This window comes from Chelonia mydas, chromosome 4, assembly GCF_015237465.2.
Source record: "Chelonia mydas isolate rCheMyd1 chromosome 4, rCheMyd1.pri.v2, whole genome shotgun sequence".
Lineage (NCBI taxonomy): Eukaryota > Metazoa > Chordata > Testudines > Cheloniidae > Chelonia > Chelonia mydas.
Genome location: NC_057852.1, coordinates 73,379,009 through 73,406,754, shown reverse-complemented (window position 1 = coordinate 73,406,754; position 27,746 = coordinate 73,379,009). Strand labels below are relative to the sequence as shown.

Sequence of the window (27,746 nt, the reverse complement as noted above, 5' to 3'; positions counted from 1 at the left end):
TTGCCACTTTTAGGTCTGTAATCGAGTGACCAAAGAGATTGAAGTGTTCTCCGACTGTTTTTTGAATGTTATAATTCTTGACGTCTGATTTGTGTCTATTTATTCTTTTACGTAGAGACCGTCCAGTTCGGCACATGATAGTATGCTGGCATTGCTGGCACATGATAGTATATATCACATTGGTAGATGTGCAGGTGAACGAGCCTCTGATATTGTGGCTGATGTGATTAGGCCCTATGATGGTGTCCCCTGAATAGATATGTGGACACAGTTGGCAACGGGCTTTGTTGCAAGGATAGGTTCCTGGGTTAGTGGTTCTGTTGTGTGGTGTGTGACCCAGTATGGCCATTTTTATGTTCTTATTATGCCTAGATCTAACTAACGTATCACTCTCAAAAGCATTAAAGTCATCCACAAAACCATATTTTAAAATGGAAAAGAACTATTTAAAATAAGCAGGATACACTAACTATGATTATTTGTTAAAACTGGAATCATGTACTTTATTTTATTTCTTTGACATCATTAACAGTTTAAGCAGCCAGCATTTTATTTAACAAAAATCATATTTTTTTATAAAAGCACAAAACAATACTGAGCAAATAGAAACACTGGAACTGCCACACTGGATCAAACCATTGGCTGTCATAGCAAGTACTCAAATGGTAGCCAGCATCCAGTGCTTAACAGGAAGTGGAATAAAACTCTATAATACACTCAGGCAATTGTGGAATGCTGTACATAAGATGAACAGGGATGAGTAAGAGTGTTGACTTATGGTTTGATCAAGAACTTGGAGCTGGGAATCCCTGCTTATCTTTTCAATTTCGATATTCATTTGCTATAAAGAAAAGGAGTACTTGTGGCACCTTAGAGACTAACCAATTTATTTGAGCATAAGCTTTCGTGAGCTACAGCTCACTTCATCGGAGTGCCATAAGTACTCCTTTTCTTTTTGTGAATACAGACTAACACGGCTGTTACTCTGAAACCATTCATTTGCTGTGTGACTTTGGGCATGACACTTATCTAATTTCTTTCTGTAAGGTGTTTCTAGAGTAAGAAGCCTGATCGAGATGTAGAAAGAGTGGCAGCCAATGAAAAGATTCCCATGGCAGTGAATTCCATAGATTAACTCTACTCAGTGCAACTGTTTCCCTTTTAATAGTTCTACAAAGACTTTGTACTTTCACTAAAAAAAAAAAAAACACACTAAGGGTTAAATCATTTTCCTCTGAAGTCAACAAAAATAGCTATGCTGATTTCAATTACAGTTGTATTGAGCTTCATTCATCTTGACAGAAAAAATGCTTTGTTTTGGAGTACTGAGTTAGGGAATCTAATAATGATTCAACTCTCTCATCTCTCAACATACATGATATGTGAGTAGGGAATGCCAAATTAAGCTTGCCACTGTACAGTTTTTGGATTTTTATTCAACCTCTAGACACAATGTCAGCTTCCCTTTGAAGACATACACAGTCATAGCCACAAATACATTATGCATGTAAAGCTGTACATTGTCTTGGGCTAGAAAAGACCCATAAAATATCATAAAAAGTGATTACATGGGTTAACCTCAAATTTATGAATCATTCTGGTAGGAAAATGTTTGTTCATTACTTTAAATTATGGATAGTAGACTCTTAATATTTTTGTTTACCACGCATATTAAACCTTAATTTGCTTTTCTGACTTGTGAGAACAAGAATTATGAGTTAAACTACTTTATAATAATTAGACAAGAGCATAAACAAATAAGATAAAGAGGCCAGGGCTGGAATAAAATGTTCAGCTGAAATATTTGTCATTAAAAATAAAAACTTAAAATTAATTTATCACCGCTTTTAATTTTTAATGTTTTAGAATATATAGTTATCCTTTTCTAAACATTTCTAAACTTGATTAATTAAGAAAAAGTGTGTGTATGTTTGAGAGCAGAAGGGGTCTAAGAGGGGAAGGAAGAAACCTGATGCCTTACTCCACTAAAGTTTTGGAAACTAATTTAGTCAGATTTCTTGAATAAAATATATTTAGGAATTCTTGTTCTCATATTTCACTGAGTGTTTTACATATATTTCACTGGTAGCATTAGAAAGCTCAAATATTGCAGTTGTGTAACAACAGTTATTAGAAAGAGGCAAAATTCAAATACATGCATAGAATTTGTTCAGGCATGCAAGAGTCTCATTATTACTGGGCAGAACTTGAGGAAGTCTAGCAGACATCATTAAATCAGTCATTTTTCGTTTTTGTTGGTCTCATTTATATAAACTAATTTATACAAACAAAGGTAAAAATTGTCTGATAATTGAGATTGGTGAAGTTTTCTCCATTTCTCAATTGAAGCCTGCCTAGTGTCACAGTCACTCAGGGCTTGATCCTACGAAGAACTTAAATAGCTTGGTCCTGCAGATAGAAGAACGGAAGAGTGCTTATCTAACTCCTGATCATATGAGCTACAAAAAAAAAACAAGCCACTTTGCTCAGCAACTTTGTGGATCTGAAGTTTAAAGAGGTGTAATTGATAGCATTGACAGGACATTTGATTCAGTCTCTAGTTCTGGGGTTTCCCTTAACCTGTTTACACCCTGGTGCAGAATGTATTTAGTAATAAATACAGTCCCTTGAAGGCAACTGGGTTAATATTTTCGAGGAAAATCAAAATTTACTGGTCATTTAAATGCCTTTAACTCCTCAAGTTACAGGCTACACTGCATCGAATGACGTTTATGGGGCAGGAGAGGGAGCTCCCCTCACTTTGGCATTCATATGTTTACTGTCTTATCGGTCAGGGTTTTGCTGTGTGTATTTCAATGCGGCATGTCACAGCTTTGTCCATTCATCAGTCCTGTCAGATTCTATCTACTTAAGATACTTATGTGGCCCCATTACTGTCGTAGCTAAACACCTCACACTCTAACATATTTATCCTAACAACACCCTTGTGAGCTAGGAAAGTGCTATTATTCCCCAGCTGGAGAACTGAGGCACAGAGAGACTAAGTGACTTTCTCAATGCCACACATCTAGGGTGAAGCAGGGAACTGAACTCCTGTTTCCCAAGACCCAGGCTACCACCCTAACCACTGGCTCTCTCTTTGGGGGGGTATTTTAGACCCACTGCCCAGCTCTGTGGGAGCTGGAATCATGGAGGCCATTTCGAGGCTCAGCTCTGCCATTGTTGCTGGCCCTGCTGTTGCTTCTCTTCCCAAAGCCTCAGCTCTACTCAAAAATCCCAACTTCACACAGATAGCATGAGGTACTCTACCACCTCCTCAGCTACCCACACATTCATCCTATAAACTCTATGCTCTGAGGTCTTCTGACTGGAAATGAGGATGAGATGTTCTACTAGCACACACCCCTAGCTGCTATGATCTCTCCCACTTCCTGTTAAGTCTTCCAGTTCCCCAGGAGATTCAAGCATGCAGGAAAAACAGGAGACTACGCAGGTCAGCCATTCCCTAGTTACTGCTAAAGATTATGAGTTTAGAATGCCACCCATGGCCCAGCATTCAAACCAATGCATAAATAAAAACTCCAGTGGGATCACTTCAGCTGCAATCTCTCTCCCCTCTTCTGAAAGCTAGAATAGCGTCAAGTGTTTGGAACCTTTATTTATAAAAAATACTTTTAAGAACTACATATCATACTGGGGATTGTGTAAGGAATATTGAATTAATACTCTCATCAATTCAAATATCCTAGCCAAATGCAAGACAAAGATTATCTTACAGACCTAGTTGAGCTCCTTAGTGTACAGTCACCAGTCTGTTGTAACAGGACCCAACCACACTTTCAGGTGCTTACCTCCTGTCTAGCACCTCTCCTTGTGATGTGGGACTCCACAGCACAAACTGCCTTAGGTCCTGAAACCAGTGCTGAACCCACCCGAGCTTCCCCAGTCACTTATGTGTACTCCCACAGATTCCATTGCACTGGATTATAGTTTAACTCTTTGAGGACTATGTGCCAGATAAAGTAAGGAACAGTCTTTGCACAGGGGTTTCTAAGAGACAATAAGTTTTACTTTCAAAGCATACAAGAATTACAGATCTTTAGGGAAAAAAAAGCCTATATAATCTTTCCATGCTCACCCTTCATCTCTCAGACAAGTAGGCCACTCCTGGCTTCTGCTTCCAGCAGTCCTTCAGTTTTTGGTCTATGATCAGCTAGTAAAAGTAAGAGTAAGAGAAAGAAATTGGAGAGATCCTGTCCTTAAATATGGTTTCCAATCCTTTGTCATGCAGCTCCAGACCAGCTTCAAAGCTGCAGTCAAGTGGTTAAAGTCCCACCTTCCCCTGGATACAAAGTGGGAAACCAAATCTTTTATCCAATCAATTGTTCTGACAACCACCATTGATAACTCGTGTTAGTTGCTTCAAGAAGGTGCGAGGCATGCAATAAGTTGCCTTATTCTATCCTGGACATCTCCAGCTAGTCACATCTACACACTCAAAATGCAAGTTACAATCTTCAATCTTGTTAGTCTCTAAGGTGCCATAAGTACTCCTCAATATTCAAAATGGTGATTACATCAAAGGAAAGTCACAATTTCATATCCTTGTACTTGACTGATGAAATGAACCCTTTTTTTTTTTTTTAGAATGATGTTCTCTGAAAAAAATTAAATTGCACAGGCAAAGATTTAGGTCCTTTCTGGAATCAAGCCAACAGCCTACTAGTTAATAAGAGAGAAATCACCCTTGCAATTCAGTAGCTCACTAGTACTCTCCCATACTAAGTCAGTGCTCCAGATAGGATCAGGCCCATGAAGAGAAAACTATTTCTATTAAAGTGATTAGAATTGCCCCCACTGAAATCAATTGCAGCAGATCAGACCATATGTATAAAAAGAAATCTGCAAGCTCTGAAAATAATCATATCTGTGACTCACATGCCATTGTGGATCATGGAAGAACACATTAGAAAAAGGTATGCAGATTTACCTCAGTAATTGTACATTAAGCATGTGATCTTACTGGTTTATGGTTTCTTACTGGTTTATGGACTCTCAGTTTATGCTAACAGTGACTAATGTTGAGGCAAATGCTGCACTGAGAGGCAAATTGTTTATAGTGTAATGAGAAACTGTTTAAACCCAGCTTCCTAGAATGTAGTATTAAAGCCCAAACCCTGACGGGATCAACCGTTCCCCCAAACACACCCCACCCTGGAGAACAGCAACATGCTGTTTTACCCCCTGCAGTGCAAATCTTACCAGCAGCATTTGGTTTCAAGCCTCATAGGTACCTCATATATTATTCATTTATTTTATGTATAGCTCATGAAGTATGATGTTAATCAAGCAACAAAGAAAATATGAAAGTCAAACAACCAAGGTTCAAATTCCACCTGTTCAGTAACTTTATGAACTTGCCCAAATCAATTGTTTTCTATTAACATAGAGTAAATTGTTTTTAACACCTATATAAAAAGTGTCAGGAGAGGTAAGGAGATAAAGGGGTCTACAAGTTTTCCCAAACACACCAGTTGCCTTTTCATCTTTGTACCAATGTAATAGTCATCTCCAATCTTACAGGAATGCAGGAAATCATTTCTCAGCAGGAAATACTAGTTTTTCTAGGTAAGAAGATGTGGTGTTTTACTGCTACAAGAAGCTAGCGCAATAAGATGGAATCCCTGGATTATTAGAAATACCTCATATATTGAGTTAACAGTAAACATTTGTCAAATGTAATGGCTGATAATGAGGTTTGAAGTAGTCAGTGAAGATGGACACATTTTTGCACTGGTGCTTATAGATCATGCTAGGAAGTTCATAATGATGTAGAAATAGCATGTGAATTTGAATTAAAGGTGATAAGTATGTCAACATATCTAAGTGTTACATAATGTAGAATAGGCATGTTGCTAAAGCCAGGAGAAATATGTTAGGCTTTGCTTAGATACAGCATGTCACCATATTTTCTGTTTAGAGTAATATAGCTGAAACTATAAAGCCACTGTGGGGGAAGAAGATTACAAGAGGAGGCTAAAAGTTTGTAACTTTTGTTTTTGAGCTTGTCATTTACACATAAAAGACCAGTCAGCATGTTAACTAGGGTCATTAGTCATAATATATGGTAGGGATTTGAGTTCTCCAACAGCTACATTGAGGTGTTTTGCCTCAGTGTCCAATTATTTACTTTGCAAAATAATGGCATGCTGTCAGGGATTTACTTTTGTCTTTATTAGCATTTGGTGCTTTGGCATGCATGAACTACTGTCATCCAATTCTGTAATTGGGATTGCAGAAGTAAACTAATATTACATTAAGACAAGTTTCTACACTCATGATTATAACTTTGCTGGACAGTAGCATGGTAAATACACTTTTTATTGGCAGCTGTCGGAGTGCAACTGCTTTTATTGGTAGTATACTCAGACTGTAACAGTGTAATGATGAGTGTCCTCATTATTTATTATAAATCAATGTGTATATTTAAGTAAGAAAACTATGATCAACAGTATGGAGATGGTGGGTTTTGTTGGCAAGCAGTGAGGTTACTTTCAGAGCTGCTACCAATAGTGGGTTTTGGTAGCTATGGGACAAGTGCTGGTGTTTCAACTTTGTTAATTTTCACTTTACCTGCATTTAGTAACTGTTCAGTTTCTAATTTGAACAGTTTGCTGTTCTTTGTTCTTTACATTTTTATGGAGAACATCCAAGCTGCTGAATACAATGGTAAATGGATTATTTATCACAAGTCACTTCTTCAAAGGCAACATGCTTTATGTTTTGACATGATTTCTGCTGCATGTAGTGGATTAACAGATATACATTAAAACAATGCGGGGGGGAAACAGATTTTTAGTGACTTTTTATTTTCAAATACAAAAAAAGAAAATACAGATGAATGCACTGATTTAAGAATGATCAGTGATTAAGAGTAAGGGTCAACATTTCTTTCTCAAGTATGTAATAAGAATTACCAAACCAGAAGACACTTCTCTCCTCACATGTTCCCGTTAGTCCTACATCAGTGCACTGAAGGCCATATTACAGAAAAATATTTATACTTGGCTGGCTTGGAGGTAGTTTCAGAGATTTCCTTTTCCCTTATTATCCAAAACTGGAAGCAAGGGTGTACAGAAACATGACGGTTGTTCTTTGGCTGTTTGGCTTTCCATCAGCCATATTTTATAGTAGCTTGAAGTAATATCTGGGAGACTTTCCTCCAAAACACTCCAGCCGAAGTGTTTCTGGCTGATTCCAAAAGTGGGAGTTCAAAGTTGCATTTCATAAGGGATAAAATATGAGGGGAGCATTAAACTGTAGAGTGACATACCAGCAGTAGTAGAGAGTACAACACAAAGGAGAAACAAATACTATCTCTATTTAAAGCATATGCTTTTCTGCAAGGAGCTTCTTTTTCTGGCCTGCTTACAGGGTATGTCTTCATTGCAGCGTTAACTTGAGTAATCAGCACCTGGGTGTGAGCCCCTGGGTTGGCTTATCCCAGGTGTGAGCAGCCACAATGCAAAGCCATAGTCCAGTGTTTTCACTCAGCTGCATCCACTCTGGTGCTGCACTCACTTGTGTGCATCACTAGGACTTGTGAGGGCAGTATCCCATGGTTCTTCGTATTACAGTCAGCTGAGACACTCTATGATTCTTTCCCAGTGAATTGTGGTCATTCTGGTCACATGCAGGGAATTGTGGGAAGGCATTGGAGGACCATCAGCACTCGAGTGGCTTAGCCTTTGTTCATATTTCAAAATGAGTGGGCTACCACCCCAAATGTGGGGAGCATTCTGGCTTTAGCTTCTACCCCCAAACGGGGCATCTAGCTCAGGTGTAAAGCTCTATTACACATGGGGGAGGAGTTGTTTGTGGATGTGAGCCAGGTTAGTGACAACACTCAAGACAGAGCCCAAGTTAACTCTGCAGTGAAGACAAACCCTCACATTTAGGATCAGGATTCTCCTCAGTTTAGTATAAAGGTAAGAGTCACTTCCAAACACTTGCTGGTTTGCTTCAGCCACGAGAAATATTAATAGCATTAATTTAGTCTAGGAAGATTTGCAATCCTGTGATGTTGATAAAGCAGTCAACTATCTAGGTTCTCCCTGCCATGTGGTTGGGACTTGGTCTGGGAATCATCTGGCTCTATTACTTCCTTGAAGTAGGGAAGGAAGCGATGGGGGGGAGGAAGAGCACTTCCTCAAAAAGTTCCAAGCTATTTCCCTTTCCTATTCATTTATTTCATTTAATTATCCCAGGTGGGATTCTTCCTTTCCACCCTGCAGGCTGAGCAGCTTCTCTAGGACAGGATAGGTCCTCTATCTGATTCCCTATGGGTAGGACCCTACCAAATTCATGGCTGTGAAAAAAGCGTCACAGACTGAGAAATCTGGTCTCCCCCTGAAATTTGTATAGTATAAGGTAAAAGTGCACAAAAGACCAGATTTCACAGGGGAGTGAAAGAACCCCCAGTTTGAGAAACGCTAGGCTCCCCCGTGAAATCTGGTCTTTTGTGTACTTTTACCCTATACTATACAGATTTCATGGGGGAGACTTCTGCAGTGCAGAAGTAAAGGTGGCAATACCGCAGCCCCCCTACAATAATCTTGCAACCCCCCCACAGCCCCATTTTGGGTCAGGACCTCTACAGGACTCCTAAGCTAGATGCATTTCATCACAAATGTCTGAGAAGAATACTGGGAGTAACATATAGAGATATATGAAGACAAATGAAGTCAGAAAAATTAGTGGACAAGGCACCCTCTCACAAATAATCTACAAAAGAAGACAGCAGTGGCTGGGATATGTGCTGAAAATGGAAAAAGAACACTTACCAAATACCGCCCTTGAATGGAAGCCAGAAAACGCAAGAAGAAAGAGGAAGACCACAAATAACATGGAATGAACAGTTCTGAACTACAGCAAGCACCTCAACATGAAATGGGAAGATTTGGAGAGAAGGGCAGTTGACAGGCAAGGATGTAAATGTGGGTAGCCCAATGTGCAGCAAAGCATGGGGCGGACTAAGGTCTAAGAACTCCTACAGTTACAACACCATAAAATTTCAGATTTAAATAATTGAAAACATAGGATTTTAAAAATCATAAATTTCATGACCATAAAATGGACCATGAATTTAGTAGGGACCTACCTATGGGACTTAGTGTGGGCTCTGTGCAACCTATAACATAATAGAACATTCTTCATCACCAGTCTCAACTAATGGATCTATTAACAGTTCAGCTGCTTTCACCTTATATATTATAGCTACTGTTTATCACCAGAATAATTATACCTTAGGGCAGCACCATCAGGCATAAATGCACATAGCTTTAATAATTCCTTTGATGGTTATATAGTACAATTAACATTAAACAGCCCTACACAATACATTTATTAACAGACATATCTCTGAAGACATGTATCAAATACTGTTCCTGTAAGGAGTATAAGAGAGAGTACATAAGCCTTGCTCCTATAAGGCACCCTCAATTCCCATTGACAGCAGTAGGAGTTGAAGTTGCTAAACACATCATAAGATTGGGCCCTTATAGAAAAGTGCATGAGCATAATGATCCTGTGAACAGAAAGTAGAATGAGGAGGTCAGCAATTTTCACAAATATTAGGGAAGATATTTATAAAATGTATTAGCATTTGCAAACCTAAAGATTGACAAGTGTGCAGTTTACAACTTGTCTAGGGTCAAAATCAAAGGTTACCGACTTTTATGGGTAGTGGGTGCTGTGGCCTGAAAAGGCTTTCAGTTTACTTCCAACATCTCAGCTGACACTTTGGCAATGCCCAGTCTCTTACATATTGCACAGGGAAATCAGTTTCCCATATTGCTATCTGTTGCTATCAGGTTGCTATCAGATTTTGACCTATTGTATAACTGGGCATTGTATATTGTCTTTAGGACACACTGACGATAGCAGGGGCTGGTCTCCACTACAGGGAGATGGATGCTGCTGCAATCGAAGCAGTCGGGATCGATTTAGCGGGTCTAGTGAAGACACACTGAATCAATGGCAGAGCACTCTCTGGTTGACCCCAGTATTCCAGCTCTCCAAGAGTAGTTAGGGAAGTCAATTGGAGAGCATCTCCCATCAAGTCAGCACCATGAAGACACTGGGATAAGTGGACCGAAGCTACAGTCGACTCCAGCTATGTTATTCACGTAGCTGGAGTAGTGTAACTTAGGTCGACTTACCCCCATAGTGAAAACAAGCCCTAGATCTGTTAGTTTCCACATACATATTTATTTAAAATAAAAATAAGTCCAAACCAAAGCCTTGGATCAGAACTTTTAGGTTGAAAATCCAAATCGAAACTTTCCCTACATTTGGGAGCATTTAGATTTGGTATCTATATTCATCCCATTATTAAGATATAGTTGAGCTATGGAACTTTCATCTAAACCTGGTTTAGATCATTTTTAATTTTAAAAAAGAAAAGGAGTACTTGTGGCACCTTAGAGACTAACAAATTTATTTGAGCATAAGCTTTTGTGAGCTACAGCTCACTTCATCGGATGCATGCAGTGGAAAATACAGTGGGGAGATTTTATATACATAGATAACGTGAAACAATGGGTATTACCATACACCTGTAACGAGAGTGATCAGGTAAAGTGAGCTATTACCAGCAGGAGAGGGAAAAAAAACAGAAAATCTTTTGCAGTGATAATGAAGATGGGCCATTTCCAGCAGTTGACAAGAATGTGTGAGGAAAAGTGTGTGTGTGGGGGGGGAATAAACATGGGGAAATAGTTTTACTTTGTGTCATGACACATCCACTCCTAGTCTTTATTCAAGCCTAATTTAATGGTGTCCAGTTTGCAAATTAATTCCAATTTTGCTCCAAGAGACTGCTGAATTGGAATTAATTTGCAAACTGGACACCATTAAATTAGGCTTGAATAAAGACTGGGAGTGGATGTGTCATTACACAAAGTAAAATTATTTCCCCATGTTTATTTTTCCCCTGTACTGTTCCTCACACGTTCTTGTACTCCTTTTCTTTTTGCGGATACAGACTAACACGGCTGCTACTCTGAAACCTTTTAATTTTAAGTATACTGTAATACCAGGTGCAGTGGCATGTGCCTGTAATCACAGCTACTTGGGACGCTGAGGCTGGTGGATTGCTTGAGCTTAGGGGTTCTGGGCCGCGCTGCACTTTGCTGATCGGGTGTCCAGTGCCATTGACAGCCTGGCCAGCAGGTGGCTGAAGAACTGGCTAGAACAACACAAACAACATGTTGTGATCGGCTCTCTCTCTGTGAGGGCTGATGGACCAATCAACCAAGGTGACACATGCAGTAGATTTAATCAAAGCCCTTTCCTTGAAACTTGTGGCAATATTCATCTGCAGACTTTTTGTGTATTTTGAGATTAAAATCAACAATATGCCAATATTTCCTACAGATTCCAATTTTTCCATCAGTAAAAGAAATTAGAAACACAAGGATGTATATTACCATTGTGCATTGGGCTAAACCTTGCTGTAGTAACTGTTGCTTTTCATTCTGGATGAATGTAAAGATGACAGAAAGAGACAGCCTGGACAAATATGGAGTGTGGCCCTGAGAAAAAGCCTAGAACTTTTGGGTGTGGTGCTGACTAAAGAGGCTTGGGCCTGAAAGCAAAGAAAATATTTCCTCTTTGGTTCCTCCTGTGTTTAGGGAAAACAGGCTTGGTACATATTTTGTAAATAAACAAGATTGCATCTGTCAAGATTCCTTCCCCACTCTGAACTCTAGGGTACAGATGTGGGGACCTGCATGAAAACCTCCTAAGCTTACTTTTACCAGCTTAGGTTAAAACTTCCCCAAGGTACAAACTATTTTATCTTTTGCCCTTGGACTTTCGCTGCCACCACCAAACGTCTAACAGGGATATAATTTGGAAAGAGCCCATTTGGAAACTTCTTTCCCCCCAAAATCCTCCCAAATCTTACACCCCCCTTCCTGGGGAAGGTTTGATAAAAATCCTCACCAATTTGCATAGGTGAATGCAGACCCAAACCCTTGGATCTTAAGAACAATGAAAAAAGCATTCAGATTCTTAAAAGAAGAATTTTAATAGAAGAAAAAGTAAAAAGAATCACCTTTGTAAAATCAGGGTGGTAAATATCCTACAGGGTAATCAGATTCAAAACAGAGAGAATCCCTCTAGGCAAAACCTTAAGTTACAAAAAGACACAAAACCAGGAATCTACATTCCATTCAGCACAGCTTATTTTCTCAGCCATTTAAAGGAATCAGAATCTAACGCATATCTAGCTAGATTACTTACTAAGTTCTAAGACTCCATTCCTGTTCTGTCCCCGGCAAAAGCATCACACAGACAGAGAGAGCTTTTGTTTCTCCCCCCGTCCAGCTTTTGAAAGTATCTTGTCTCCTCATGGGTCATTTTGGTCAGGTGCCAGCGAGATTATCCTAGCGTCTTAACCCTTTACAGGTGAAAGGGTTTTTCCTCCGGCCAGGAGGGATTTTAAAGGTGTTTACCCTTCCCTTTATATTTATGACAGCATCAAAGAAAACATCAGACTATCATCAATTTCTCCTTCTAACTGGAACAACCCTCAACCCCAAATTTAGCTAACTGCTCATTTTGAAAGGGATGATAATAATTTAACATCAGTCACATACAATGTAGACATATGATCCCATCAATATTGAAGAAAAATGAAATATCTGTGTTCTGTTTAAAAAAAAAATAAAGCAAACTTTCCCATAGTTGTCCATTGTCCCTACTTACTTACCAGTAATATACTCCCTGGAATTTCTTGTTATGAGCGACGGGGAAAAATATCTATTATTTTATCCTTGAGTGCCTCACATGCTCCTGGGCACTGTAAAAAGTACGTATGATAGAATACAAGACTTCATCGTGCAATCTTCTCACATGGCAAAACTCCTATTAAAGTGAACCAGAGTTTTTCCTGTATAAGTACAGCAAGATCTGGATCATGGTTTCTACATGAAATTTTATAGTGTGCGGCTAACTATATCTACTGCATTTACTATTAAAATAGTTTATAGATGAAAAATAAAAACGTATAAAAAGACCTCACCTTTAAAATCCTTCCAGTTTGGTATTTGCAATTTAGATAACATTACTGAACTAGTACAAAGTAGTTAATGTTCTCATATTTTAAGAGGTTGGGTTTTTTCCAGTTTTTTCCAGTTTAACTGGCCACTTCCTTATTGGAACCCTGAGAGTTACAGCGTTCAGCATCTCTCGAGGATTCAGTCAGTTACTTGTATATTCTTCAGTGCAAAATACACCATCTGTGCATAATAAATAATAGTAATGAATCCCAAGTCCAAAGAAAAGTGTAATTTATTGATCACTTTCATTTGCAAGTGAAACACTTGTATAGCATATCAATAATTAAGCAAACAGTATTTGTTTCAGGCTGTTATTGTTACGTCAGCTGCAGCAGTACTTCTTTAATGCTACCTGCTGTGGGTTATCTATGTTATATCTTGAAATTATAAATAAAAGACTCACCGTTCAAGAAGAAGAAGAAGAAAAAAGGACAAATTTAGAATTTATTTCCCCTTTATATTTCATAAATCAGACTTCTGTGATCAGAGGAACATACATTGGCCTGGAATACATGAGAAAAGGAAATGGAGGGGTAATTATTAATATCTCATCTCTGGCAGGTAAGAAAATCTTATTTCTAAATCCTTGCCGGTACTTTTTAAAATAAGTTAATTCATATTTATTCCTTATTCTTTTCTTTCTTTTTTATGATCTTTTTGTTGTTTCTTCATACCTGTACAACATCTACTTGTCTTGCAGTGACCTCCAAAATGTATAGAGAAGGGCTACTATTTTTCCCAGCCCAGTTGGGCTATGTAATTGTACACTCAGTAATTTCCTGCACAATTAGTCTCAGGTCCCACAATTATGAGTATGGTATAAATATCTAATTTTTTAATCTTCCCTCCAAGGTCACCAAATATTGTAGATTAAGTGAACATCAACTAGGCTTAATTCATTATACTTCACTAATATTTTATCTTGGAAAGCCAAAAACAGCATTTGAAGCGTACTGTATGTATGAAAGGACAGTCTTCAATATTTATAGACCCAAAGAGGAAACATTTACATTCTGAGTTTATTTTTTAAACTGTTTAATTTTTGTAGCATAAATAGATCAACAGGAATTAAATTTAGAGGGCAGGAAAGTACCAGAAAATCCTCTATAATGGGCCAAAAATCCATGAGAAAGAGGGAAGCTGAGCAAAAGCAGCTGTCTCTCTCCTTCCTATAACCCTTTGGAAGCCCATTGTGTGAACATTATGTTGTACTAACTCTGTTGATACTAGAGAGAGTAGCTGGACAAGAAGTGGTCCTCCTGGCATCATCCCTTAGCAGACATGTAGGGAATACTTGCAGGAATTAATAGCGACCCTGTCAGCATTGATTCTAGCCCAGTCCCTCTTCATATTTTCAAACCATGTGGGGAGAACCTGAGGGTAAGAAAATAATCTTGTCTTTTATATATAGATTGTAAACTCTTTTGGACAGGGACTATCCTTTTGTTGTGAATGTACAGCATCTAGTACAATGGGGTCCTGGTCCGTAACAAGGGGTCCTAGGAGCTACTGCAATACAAATAATTAAATGAGGAGGGACTGAATATAGAGTAGAGGAGGAGACGGTACTGAGTGAGTATAGGGATTATTGTGGATTGGATGCCCAGAGTTCCCCTGCATATCAGGACATCTGCAAGCTGAGAAAACCAAGTCACCCCAATTATATTATGCATTGGAGCTATTTGAGTTTAAACTCAGTTTTATACACACACACACGAGTTTTTCCATTAAATGTCTTCATTTAGCCCTAACTCAGCATTGATAATACAGCCTGATCCAATGCCTATTGAAGTCAATGAGATTTTTTCCATCAACTGCAACAAGTGTTGGATCAGGCCGAAACTATCAACTGCTTTATAACAGAAGAGACTATCAGCCCTAGTGAAAGATTAAACAGTTTCACACAGCATATAAACATATAAAAAGAGGGAAACCTTAGAGTACTGCATTATGGGGCCTGAGTCAGCAGTACTGATATGAGTCTTGCCTCCAGGCTTGCAGGACCTGAACTTTTCCTAGTGCATTACAGCATGATTTGATTTTTAAGATCTAGTAACCCAGCCCTCTCTGGTTTTGATAAGCTTTTACAAATGTCTTTTTAATTAATCAATTAAAGTTTTATTTATTTACTTGAACATGTTTTTTAAATGTGATCATCATGCTCTAAAGGTTATGACTATCTCTTTAAAAAACAAAGTGTACTTTGCTTTCTTTACTTTTACATAGCGTGAGTTTAGCAATTGTTTCCAAGGTCATCAGAAAAAGCAGATTATAAAAAGTTGACACAGGCTTTATTTTATTCCTGTTTGTGTATTGTGATTATACTCTCTTTTGCTATCTAAGTCTCTAGTCCTGCAGTGACTGCACACATAAAACTCCCCATTGAGTAGCTGTTTAACACTCACTAGAGTGAGTTACCTTTTTTCAGCAGACTTAGCTTCTGTTGACCATTAACAAACACGTTTCTCTATCACTTCTGGTTTTCAATTTTCTGTAAGTATGTTTTCATCAGACAGGCTCTATGCAGAGCAAACATCTTTGTCTCGCATTGCATGCAAGAAGAATAGTTGTTTAATGCTTATATAACACTCTATGTTCAAAGTCCGGTACACACACTAACTGATTAGGCTTCAGTTCTGTTGGAATTTTGCCACTGATTTTAATTAGAGAAGGTTCAAGCCCTAGAGCTCAGTCCTGCAAGGTGAAGTCAAAGTCCTCACCTTCTTTACGAGTAAGTGCTTTGCTGGATTGGGCTAGAGTACGCAGATTCTTACAGGATCAAGTCCTTGTTCCTTACCACACCTCTGCGAGGTAGGTATAAGTCAGGAAATAGAGGCAGCAAAAGACTGATTTGCCTAAGGCCACACAGCAAGTTTTTGGCACAAGAGGGATTAGAACTGACTACTAACCAAAAAAAATCCAACCCTCTGCTTATCTCTGTAGAGCATGCTACCTCTCAAGGCTATAAAACTTCTGATAACTTTCAAAGGAGTTATGCATTCATATAAAAAGAGGAAGTTATACCACTAAGTCTCTCAGACAATGGGAGTTTTGTGTGTGTAGCTGCGGAACTGGTCCCATAGAAGAGAGCTTGCCATAGGTTTCTAAATGAATGCATTATCATAAATATCACTTGACATTTAAGGAGAGTAAGACATGTTAACCCCTCTTGTAGAATACTGTTAGAATATAGTTTTGAGGGTTGTGATTTCTGTATAAATTGGTTTTATGCCCACCCAGAGAAAATGCATACAGTGTTAAATGCAACTGCTAAGGTTGAAAACAAAAATTGAAGAGGATGGTTGGGTTGGCTGGGTTTCTGTTGTTGGCTGGGTTTTTGTTGTTTGGTAATTTTGGCAGATTTTATGCTTTCAGGAAGCTATGGTATAAACTAGGGCCTTTGAGCCAACTGGATTCGGAAAAGAAAAAGCAAAATATATGTACAGAGGACTTAAAAGTAGGTACAATAGTTAGTGTAAGAACATACTGACTTGTTAGAGTCATAGAATATAACGTTAGAAGGGACCACCAGATCATCCAGTCTAAGCTCCTGTATATCACAAGGCACCAACACCACCCAGCAGCACCTACATGCTAAACCCAACAACCAAAATGAGACCAGTGTATTAAAGCATACAGGAGACTAGACTATTATGTGCCACAGGCAGTGAATAGGAGAAATCAAGGTGCACCCGTGCCCGAGTGCAATAGCAGGGAAATGATTAAGTGAGGTATATGCAGATGATCCCTGCAAGTGACCCACACTCCAGGGTGCAGGGTCCACAAATTGCCAATATAATGCTTTTTCCATAGGATGTTTCTCCAGAAGACAATGCATTGGGTATTTCAGAAAGCACACTAATTTAGGCCCCGATCCTGCAAACGTTTACATATGCTGAACTTTGCTATTATAAAGTGATTTCAATGGAAGATTCGTGGAAGTAAAGTTAAACACGTATGTGCGTGGTTGCAGGATTTGGATTTTAGGGTCAATACCTTAAAAAGAATTGTGATACTCTCAGACAAGAAAAGAAAAAAAGGGTTGTGCTGACCATAAATCAGGGAGTAGCTCTGGGAAACAGAAGGGACTTTGATTTTGCTGCTTGTAAAATGTCCTAAAAGGAATGCAGCAAGTGACTTCTGCAAAGCAGAACCCCTACAATAAAGTCTACATAGGGAGAGTGAACTGTATTCAAACCAGAGCCTCTGGTGAACCCTCTCTCTCATCATTCAGCCCATAGCACAGCTACAGGTCCATCAACTCTTTAATTTGTTTCCTTTGTTAGACCTTTGTTGGTCCAAAAGAGATTTTGACCTTCAGATCATACTGCAAGGTCATTCTGTTTTTCAGCTTTTTGTCTGAGGAGGAGGAGGGCCATTCAGTTTTGTTTTGAGGCTTGGAAATTCTACTTTTTAAGTTGGAATTATAACAATTATTCACTTTTTAAAAATAATTGTTATACATGTTCCTATAGGCTTTGATAAGCATCTTTTATAAAACAGACACAAACCAACATGGCAAAAAGTCTGTTATACTGGAAAAATAATTTTATCTCAGGATAGCTAGCAATGCAGCCACGGGGAAAAAGGGGGATGAAAGACCAACTACATGCTAATAAATAGTATTTAAAAAGAGATGCTTGTTCAAATCCTAGTGGGTAATCCCTGTCCATTGGGGAAATATACCTAGGAGGAAATGCTTAATTGTGTGTTCACCAAACCTGTTCAATAGTCTGAAAGAAAGTGTAATATCAACAAATGCAACTCTGACATACAGCCTTCATCACCAATGCTAATTTCCCAATTTGTGGATCATGAAATTTAATTAAAACTATTGACCATCACAAATGAACAAACAGATTTAGTTAGAAGTCTCACTTCACGTCTAAAATGGTAACGAGTGATCTGGACACCTTAACAACAAAGTGACTAGAGTATAAACCAAGAGGAGCTGCCTTTTTGTCAGCTTGCCAAGAAATCAGGAAGAGAGAAAATGAAAGGAAAAATTGCTCTGACTTGTAGGGTTAGTGAAACTGTCTTTTGATATCTAAGTGAGGTGTTGTACTATCTTCCACTTCATTCTCAGCTAGGTATGCTTTTTAAATTTATTTTCTGATTTTTATCTATTCTCTCTCTCTCTCTCTCTCTCAAATAAACAGTAGCTTGCTTAAATAACCTCTAAGCCCTTCTTCTGGATTCCTAATGCATCCTGTCTTCTACCTGCCTTTTCAATTGTAAATTCATTAGGATTGTCTTTATATTTATGTTATTTACAGCACATTGTGGTATTAAACAAACAACAGCTTAGGTGTGATGGATAATATTGATAACTAGTGCTAACTCTACATTGCAGGAAGTAAGAAATGTTCTACTCTTGGAGGACAAACCCAAATAGGAGTAAACTCATTGATAGCTCTCCAGAGTCATAAAAAAACATGGTTTAGAAAGGCCTATGGCTCCTGCCTACAGAGATGTCACAGATGGAGGTTCAGAAACAGAGCAATCGCTCTTTCTTTAGAGGTGCCAGGGTACAGTGATCCATTGTAACAACTTTCAAAAGCATCCAAAGGCTGGATCTTTGAATCTGAGATGGGAAGTTGCACCACCATTAAAAGTCACCACCATTCATTGTAACACACTATTCATCCCCCCCAAGGTGAACAGTGCTAATAAAAATGCTGTTTTAACTGGATCAGTGTAACATTTAAATAAAGAAATAAAGATATCTTAAACACTGAAATATTGTTTTTCATGTCAGTGTTATAATTATAATGCTGTGCCTTAACAGAAAATTATTTCATTTGGGTGAAATTGACTCCAGAGCAGAGAGCCCACACCACCCCTTATGCACCACTTAATCTCTATTCAAATCCCACATTAAGGACTTGAGTCGTACATAGATCCTTGCACGTGTCCTCTCCACTGTGATGAATCACACCCTTTGTTGGTGATATTACTTACAAAAAACAAAAGGGAAAAAACAGATTTTTTTTAAATTGGGGTGATTTCCATTAGTCAGAGCTAAACAACAAACATTAGTATCCAAGTTTTATGACATCTCTTTTCAGGAATGTATTTGAGTTTTATATCTCTAATTTAGGACAGGCTGTGCTTTGCTGCTTAAAGTTATATAATTTCCAGCTGGAGTTTGCAGTCCCTTTGCATTATAAATTTAGTCATTGTGGCTGCTAGCACCCTTGTGACTGAAATCCCTATAATATAGTGGAAGTTGCTAGTATAAGTCCATAGATTCATGGTCTGTCTGTCATCTCTTGATTATCCTACTGCCAATGTAAACTTAATTGGGCAAAAACTGAACTCCTAATCTTTCTTCCCAAGCCCTCTTCCACTTCCTTCCTTCTCTATTGCAACTGATAATACCACACCCACCCCACTCCCATCACACAGAGAGACAACCTAGGCATCATCTTCATTTTGCTTCTCTTCTTTTCCAAATATAGCCTAATCATGTTGGTTCTTTTCCCCCACAATCTCTGAAAAATCCAACTCTTCCTCTCCTTACAACTAAACCGTTTGTCCATGCCTTGGCTATTACATCCCATCACTCTTTGGCTTCCCTAAAACACCTCTTGCTCCATTCCCACATACACAGAATGCCACAATGAAAATCATCTATCTAGTCTGTTGCCCAGAACATCATTCCCTTTCTGAATCTGTCCACTGATGTATTATTTTACTAGAGAGGCCAACTGAGAATGGGGCCCATTTGTACTAAGCATAATACAAATGGATGCCTTCTACATCTTATTTAATCTTGTCTTCCTTCTAAGGTGCTTCAGAACTCTGCCCTGTGCTTCTCTGCTCTCATTTCTTCCTACTCCCCATCTTGAACCCTTTACTCCACTGTTCCTTGTCTTTTCTCACTCTCATCTTCATGCCTTCTTCACTTAGATATCTTATGTGTTTCCCAGTGCCACTCCTTCGATCATTAACTCAGAGGTGTGGTGCCTAGAATAGAACACAGTACTCCAGTTGAGCCTTATCAGTGTGGAATAGAGTGGAAGAATTACTTCTCATGTCTTGCTTGCAATACTGCTGTTAATACGTCCCAAAATGATGTTCACTTTTTTTGCAATGGTATTACATTGTTGACTCATATTTAGTTTGTGATCCACTATAACCCCCATATCCTGTGCTGCAGTACTCCTTCCTAGGCAGTCAGTTCCCATTTTGTATTTGTGTAAGTGATCATTCCTGCCTAGGTGTAGTACTTTGCATTTGTCCTCATTGAATTTCATCCTATTTATTTCAGACCATTTTTCCGGTTTGTCAAGATCATTTTAAATTCTAATCCTGTCCTCCAAAGCATTTGCAAACCCCCCTTCCCCAGCCTGATATCATCCAAAAACTTTATAAGTGCCCTCTCAAAACCATTATTCAAATAATTTATGAAGCTATTGAATAGAACCAGACCCAGGCCAGATCCCTGCAGTACCCCACTCGACATGCCCTTCCAGCTAGACTGTGAACAATACTCTTCTCTTCCTATGCTTCCATTCCTGTCTCCTTACTCTCTCTTGCCTTTTTGTTCTTTTCTGGAGGGTTGTTTTTTTTTTGGCTGGTCTTTTACTCCCTGTCCTTTTCCCAGTTTGACCTCATAATTACAGCTAGAATTAAGACATTTTACTAGTACATTGCTACATTTGATTGTGCATTTGTTATAATCTCAACAAGTGTTGATTATTAATGTGTATATTCAACTCTTTTCATTTTTCAAGGACTCATGCCCGCTGCACACCAACCAGTGTACTGTGCTACAAAGCATGGAATAATTGGATTCACACGGTCAATAGCTGTGAGTATATGGAGCCAAAAACACTATCAGCAGTTCCTTGAGAACATGCTTACTTTCTCAAGTTCCCTCTCTATAGCGATGCAAGTCAAACCAGTGCCTACAGAAGTACTGTGTGGGGTTTGGTTTTGTTTTAACAAAAGCTTTTAAGGTGGTAGCTGGAGACTCCTTCATTTCACAGGGGTGTCCAAGGAGGTAACAATGGAGTTGTATGTGGGGTTTGTGATCAATACAAGGTTTGGGCAATCTTCTCCTTAGTGTATGGGCAATGAGGGTGATATAGAGAGAGGATAAAGACAATCAATCAAATAGACAACCTCGGACAAATCATTTCAGTTTCTCCATCTGCAAATTAGGGATGATATTTATGTAATAAATGGGTGCTACAATACAAATTAGTAAATGTGGGGGAATGATTTGAATATGAAAAGTGCTCCCCATTATTAAGGCTGATTCAGGTATTCTGATTACTTAACATTGGTGTGGTAGTAACAATGAAAGGCTCCAATTCAGGATGGGGCCTATGCTGGGTGTTGTACAAACATATAGGAAGAAGCAGTCCCTGTCACAAGAAACTTCTTGTCTAATTTATGGAAAGATACCAGTAGAGGGAAAGGGCTTGAAGGAAGTATGAGGATAACAAGATCATGTATTTTCATGGACCAGTTATGTGCACAATTTGAAGATAGCCTCTTCACATGAGATTTCTAGTCAAATTTCCAGCCCAAAGAAGCTGAGATATATTTGGATAAGCATCCAGACTTTTAAAATGTTTTCCCAAACCTCCGAATCTTCTAAGGTTAACTAATCCAGATCAGTTTGGGAATAGGAATCATATATCACACCTTGGCCATAGTCTGCACATGACTATATATAATTTACATTTTTTGCATGATTTAAAAAATATATTATAATATCATTCCAACAACAAAGAAACTGGGTAAAATGAGAGCATGCGCCACCTCCTAATGAACACAAGAAACTAAAACACTGGAGAAACACAATAGGACTTAAAATACTTACCAGATAATGGAGAAGAAGGTGCAGCCTGACACAGGCGGGTGAAAATTAGAACTTTTAGGACTCTAGTTCGTTCTGCCAGATTTAGGAGGCCAGCTCCTAAAGAGGATTCTGGATAAGGCTCCAATAAAAATGGTAAACCTCAGATTAAACAATTTAGCGGTGAACAGGCAGTCAAAAAGAAAGTCATTCCAGGGCAAGGGACGGAATCCCAATTTTCTGTGGTGAGGGAGGTGAGTAGAAAATATTCAAAAGTTTAGGGCTGGAATTTGGTGTGGTTTGAGATAGTCATGTTATTTTGTTTTCTTATGAAAATTTTTTATATATTAGAAAAAAACAAGGTTTGCTGGGGTTATTTTTAGGATGTCAGATGCTTCTTCTGTGTAAGGTAATATCATTATACCAACAATAATGCTGATGGTTGTAGCTGACATTGCTGATGAGAAAAACTAAAAAAACAAACAAACCCGTTTTAAGGAAAGAAAATGTTCAGATTTCTGTCAGAATAATCCTCAGCAAAATATGGGGTGTATGCAAGGTCTTGACTTGCTAAAGAATATATTGTTCAAACTTTTCCTGAAACATTCAAGCATCAATACCACCACCATTTCTTTAGCTAGTAATGATACCAAGGCTACAGAAAGCTTGGGGTACATGGTGAATTTTTGCTTGTAGCCTGAGGTAGTCTTGTCCAGAAGCTATTAGCATAATAGTTCACCTGACTTTATAGATTAAGGAATAAAATCTAGAATGTAATCAAGACTCGTATGCATTGATGTGAGTGACACTCCTTTTTATGGCCTTTATCCTCTTCATGTCGATCTCTCCCAACCACATACCAAATTAATTTCTGCTTTGAGCACCAATTTTGTGTAAAACAGAAATTATATAAAATAATCAGACACACACACACACACACAAACACACCCCATCATAAAAGGCCATAAATAAGACCAGGATCAATACCCAGTCTGCCACCCTCACAGCCCTCTTATGCTATTTGCCAACATCAACCATTGATAAATAAAGGGCTAATATGCTACTGTTAGTTTTGCTGATTGTGTCAAGCAACATGTTTACTAGTCTTTGTAAAGGTTCACAAAATGCAGAAAATGAACACAATGTGTCTGACGCTTTTGTAGATGGCGGCTCAAATGGGAAATTATGGCGTGCGACTAAATACAATTTGTCCAGGTTTTGTTAACACACCAATTCTTCAGTCTATTGATAAAGAAGAGAATATGGGACAATATTATGAATACAAGGATGAGATCAAAGACATGATGAAGTTCTATGGTGTTATGGAGTAAGTGAAGCTACCCATAATATTCTTTTGTCTTCTATAGCTGAAGGGAAAGTAAGTAGTAGTACCACAGGCAACTGATCCACAGAAGGCAGCGTAACCAATGTCTGTACTGTATTTCTGCACAAACTACACGAGAGGCAAAAGAGAAGGCAACTGAACCATTTTATTTTTGTTGTCTCTTTTCAACCCAAGCAGCTAATCAAATGTCAGGGCCCTGGGGATGTTCCAGTTGGAAGTAGAAATTGATTGAGTCTTTCTTTGAGTCTTTATTTTCTTTGATGAAATCTTATTTATTTACAAAGAATGTACAAAGTCCTGTGTCTTTGAACACAAAAGGAATCAAATAGCAGGAAACAGCTTCTTTTCCTCACAGCAGCAGGAGCACTCTTCTCAGCCTGCACCTCTAACTCAAAAATCTCTTCCCAGGTCTCTTCCAGGGTCAAACACCATGCTTTCATCTGCTCCTTCAGGCTGTCTGTCACTCTGAGTCTGCCAGTTTTCTGCCTTCTCAATTGCTATGTGCGCTTCCTTCCCACCTAATCACAGCCAGACCCCTCAAGCCCACTCAGTCCAAACTCCTGGGAGGATTCACCATCCTCTTTTGCCTTAGGTGGGGCAAAGGTTGTGGTTAACTCATCCTGACAGTTTAACTGAATGATAAGTTCACACCCAGTCTCAGAGATGATTGTGATTCATGCAGTCACTAGTACCTCAAAGCATAACACCATGTTGGTTTGCCCCTGCTTTTTCAGATGTCACTTGCTTTCACTGAGTAGCACTGAAGTTTTACAGTCACTATTGCAAATTACAGAGGGCAAAATTCTCCTCTAATTTGCACTGCTCTCCGGTTAATGTCAGTGGAAACAAATACAGAATACATAACAGAGGAGATCTGCCGTGTAGTGAAGAGAAGCATTTTCCTATAGTACTTATCACACTCAGGGAACTTTGATAGTCAACTAAGTGGCAACCAAACATCTGAAGTATTTACCAATGACTAGACCTAGAAGGGCTCATTTGCAAAGTTGCAGTTGTATATTTTTTGCATGTCCAAATTATGATGATTCCATATCCTTCCAGAAATGCTCTTGCTACTTCTGTTATAGTTCCAAAAGACTTGGAAGTAGATCTATGCAAATTGTAAATGATTCATTTTGCAAGTGTTTATGCAAACCTTTATTTATACTTAGTTTAGTACATACTTTTTCCACAATCTCCAGTGCATTATGCTATCAGACTAAGATAACCAAGAAGGTATTCTGTGCCATGTCTGATTTTCAAAATGGAAAAACATTTATTTTTCTGTAGCCCGTCGCTAATTGCCAAAGGACTGTTAATGATTATTGAAGATGATGCTTTAAATGGAGAGGTTATGAAGATTACAGCATCCAAGGGGATTCATTTTCAAGAATATAGTGCACTTCCTTTTCAATCAGGAAGGATATAAATATTATTCTGTTATCTTGTCTCTAAATTAATGTAAAAATGTCTTTTAAACAATTTTTTGAAAAAAGACAAATGTTGTTTGTGTCCAAAGAGTTACATGATTTGAACTCTTTAATGAAATAATGTACAGTTGTGTAGTAATATGATTTCTTACTCTGATTTTAAAAGCTGCTGTTAATATTCTTTATTTGGTAGAATAAGCATATTGCTCAAAAGATATTCAATGATGCAGTAATAAGGGTCAGATTCTGCCCATTGGTAATTATATGCTTGTGGCAGGCTGTTCCACTCCTGACCTAGTCTAGCACTGCAGGCACTTCTTGCTTCAGTTGCCCTTCTGTCAGGACTCTTAGGAACATCACACAGCTCAAAAGGGGATAAGACAAAATTCCCTTACTGGGATTCTACTTTATTAAATACAAATAAACTTGAAATAGAAAATCTCCCTTTGGCTTCAGAAGTCACACAGCCCTCCTCCTTGGGGCTTTTTCCTCTCAGTCCTGGCCTCTCTGGCCTGTAGTCTCTCCCGCTGGGTTCAGGGTTGCACAGCCCTCCTCCCTGGGGCCTGTGTTTCTCTGGGAGCTTCTCCCCTTTCCACAAGACACCTTCTCTCTTTGTGAGCACCATTGTGCAATTGAGCCCTGGTGACCTTTATAGGGCCCAAGCGCTGGTTATTCAATTAACTGCCTAGACAGGCAGTTACATATTGATGTAAAAACAGTTACCAAAAATATATTCTCACTTTGACTTCCAATTCTTTTAAAACTTAAAAGAATCGATGAATGAACAGTAAATGGCTAAATATTTGGCAGCAAGAGGTGACTATAGGACATCTGATGAGAATAATGGTGCACTGCTGGCTCACATGGTTACTCCAGAATGCCAAAAGAACAGTACTTGCACATCTTCCAGACATTTTGCACCTTCACAGCTTTTGATGTTGCCACCTTTACTTGGGCAAAATGGCCCTTAACTTCACTGTAAGTTTGGACAAATTGAGAGCATGATCGGACCTTTTTTATATATTTATCTAATTTGTGTAATAAATTGTGGACGAAGATAATACTGTTAACTCTGATGAGAACAATTCATTAAGATACTGTCTGACTATGGAACAGATGGTTTTAGGCATACTGGACAAATTTACGAATAGTGTTAACTAGCACCACTCCATTCTCTTTAATGAGTTGTTCCTGTTTACAAATTGGGCTCACAATCCTCAAATTTGATTGTACTTTGCTATTAGCTGGTAGCCAGAGATGTCTTGTAGGTCTATTTACAATAGTTTTTGGTTCTTTTATGGGACCAAGTAGACAGAATAGCCTATGTCTATTTTCCATGTGTAAAAATGTTTTGCATCTTTTTTCTGTGCTGCCTGTAGAAATATTACCATAGTACTAGCACCTTCCCATCTCCTTTTGGTTATACAGTAACACAAGTCATGCCAGACATAAAAAACATAGTTATAGGATAGTGCAAAGTTAAAGTGTGAGTATCAGTGAAAAAATATAAACTATTTTAAAATGAAAAGTGACCTATTGCAAATAATCACCAAAGTCTGTACTTTCTATGGAATAATTGGGGGAAGGAAGAGGAAATCACTCAGTAATTAGGGAGGAAAAGATCTTTGTTTTTGAAAGGGTTTCTGAGCACATCTGCTTCTTTATTGCACTCAAAGACTAAAAACGGAGTATAACCAATAAAAATTCCAATCACTTATTTACAAATTAGAAAAATGGATTTTAAAGACTAGGAGCAACTACAGGGATCTGTTAAATGAACTTGTCTTTTTGATATAGCATTGTCCTGTATTTGTTTTGCCCGTAATTATATTCTGTGAGTTTGGAACTTTCTAAAAAAAATGTACTTTTAAATGAAATAAAAATAATTTAAAGTTCTATTCGAGTATTTTTTCTTTATAAAAAGAGTTTTGAAAGAAGAGCTAAGAATGAAGGAATGAAGAGCTGAGAAAAGGAGGAAGAGAAAGATCAAGCATGTCCCCACTTCCTCTCCTCTCTTTTCTTCCTTTTCCCTTCTGGCTATGTCAAAACTGGCAATTCAGCATTTTTGAAGCCTATTTCAAATCCTTAATTGGGCCCCCACCAGTAACATCAGCATCTTCCAGACACCTTTACAGGAGCCCTAAAATAGCCTCTGACCTCTATATATGTAGCATAAAAATCCAAGAACTAATATCCCAATGCAGTGATTTAAATTCCTGGATAAATTTCACTTCTACCAGAGAGTATTTTAAACGTTGCCTATAAGATATTAGGAGATTTGGTTTTTACCAGCACTTGCCTGGGTAAGGCAAAAGCTGCTGTAAAACTTAAAATAGTCAACATGCGTCATTAGGTAGATAGGCAACCCTAATATCCTTTGCTCCTTTTCTTGTCTAGAAATATTTCATTTTAAGTAGTTTATAAACAAAGCAAATTATATTAATAACCATATGTTCATAGAATCATAGAATATCAGGGTTGGAAGGGACCTCAGGAGGTCATCTAGTCCAACCCCCTGCTCAAAGCAGGACCAATCCCCAATTTTTGCCCAGATCCCTAAATGGCCCCCTCAAGGATTGAACTTACAACCCTGGGTTTAGCAGGCCAATGCTCAAACCACTGAGCTATCCCTCCCCCCCATCTATGTTCAACCTATCTAACTAGTAGCAACCACAGGAATTTAGACAAGTGGCCAGATTTTGAAAAGAATGCAGCTATTAGCAGCTACCATTGAAAACATATTTAGTTCAAAAAATACTTGGAACACTACATAGTTTCATATTATATATTTCTGACATAATCACCTTGATTACTATGCTCACCTCTGGTAACTACATTTCAAAAAAGAAATATTGAAAAGATTGGGATGGTTTAGTCTGGAGAAGCGACGAATAAAGGGGGATATGATTGAGGACTGTAAATAATAAATGAGATTGACCTATTCTATCAGGCACTCCTGTTTACCTTTTATATAAAACAAGACCAAGGTGAAACTGAAAGGCAACAAATTTAAAGCTAATTAAAACTGATGTGTTACAGTGCATAAGCCAGTGGAACTCACTGCCACAAGATAG

At 38.3% G+C, this 27,746-nt stretch overlaps 1 protein-coding gene across 1 annotated transcript in view; it reads left to right on the top strand.

Annotated features, from left to right (window-relative positions):
- The window catches only part of HPGD (15-hydroxyprostaglandin dehydrogenase), a 38,282-nt gene extending 11,714 nt beyond the window's left edge, over positions 1-26,568 (top strand). The window contains exons 4-7 of the mRNA XM_007067067.4: positions 13,559-13,646; positions 20,825-20,901; positions 23,061-23,224; positions 24,533-26,568. Coding sequence (XP_007067129.1) covers positions 13,559-13,646; positions 20,825-20,901; positions 23,061-23,224; positions 24,533-24,671 — 468 coding nt within the window. The 3' untranslated portion in view covers positions 24,672-26,568. The remainder of the gene's footprint in view (positions 1-13,558; positions 13,647-20,824; positions 20,902-23,060; positions 23,225-24,532) is intronic.
- Positions 26,569-27,746: the final 1,178 nt, after the last annotated feature.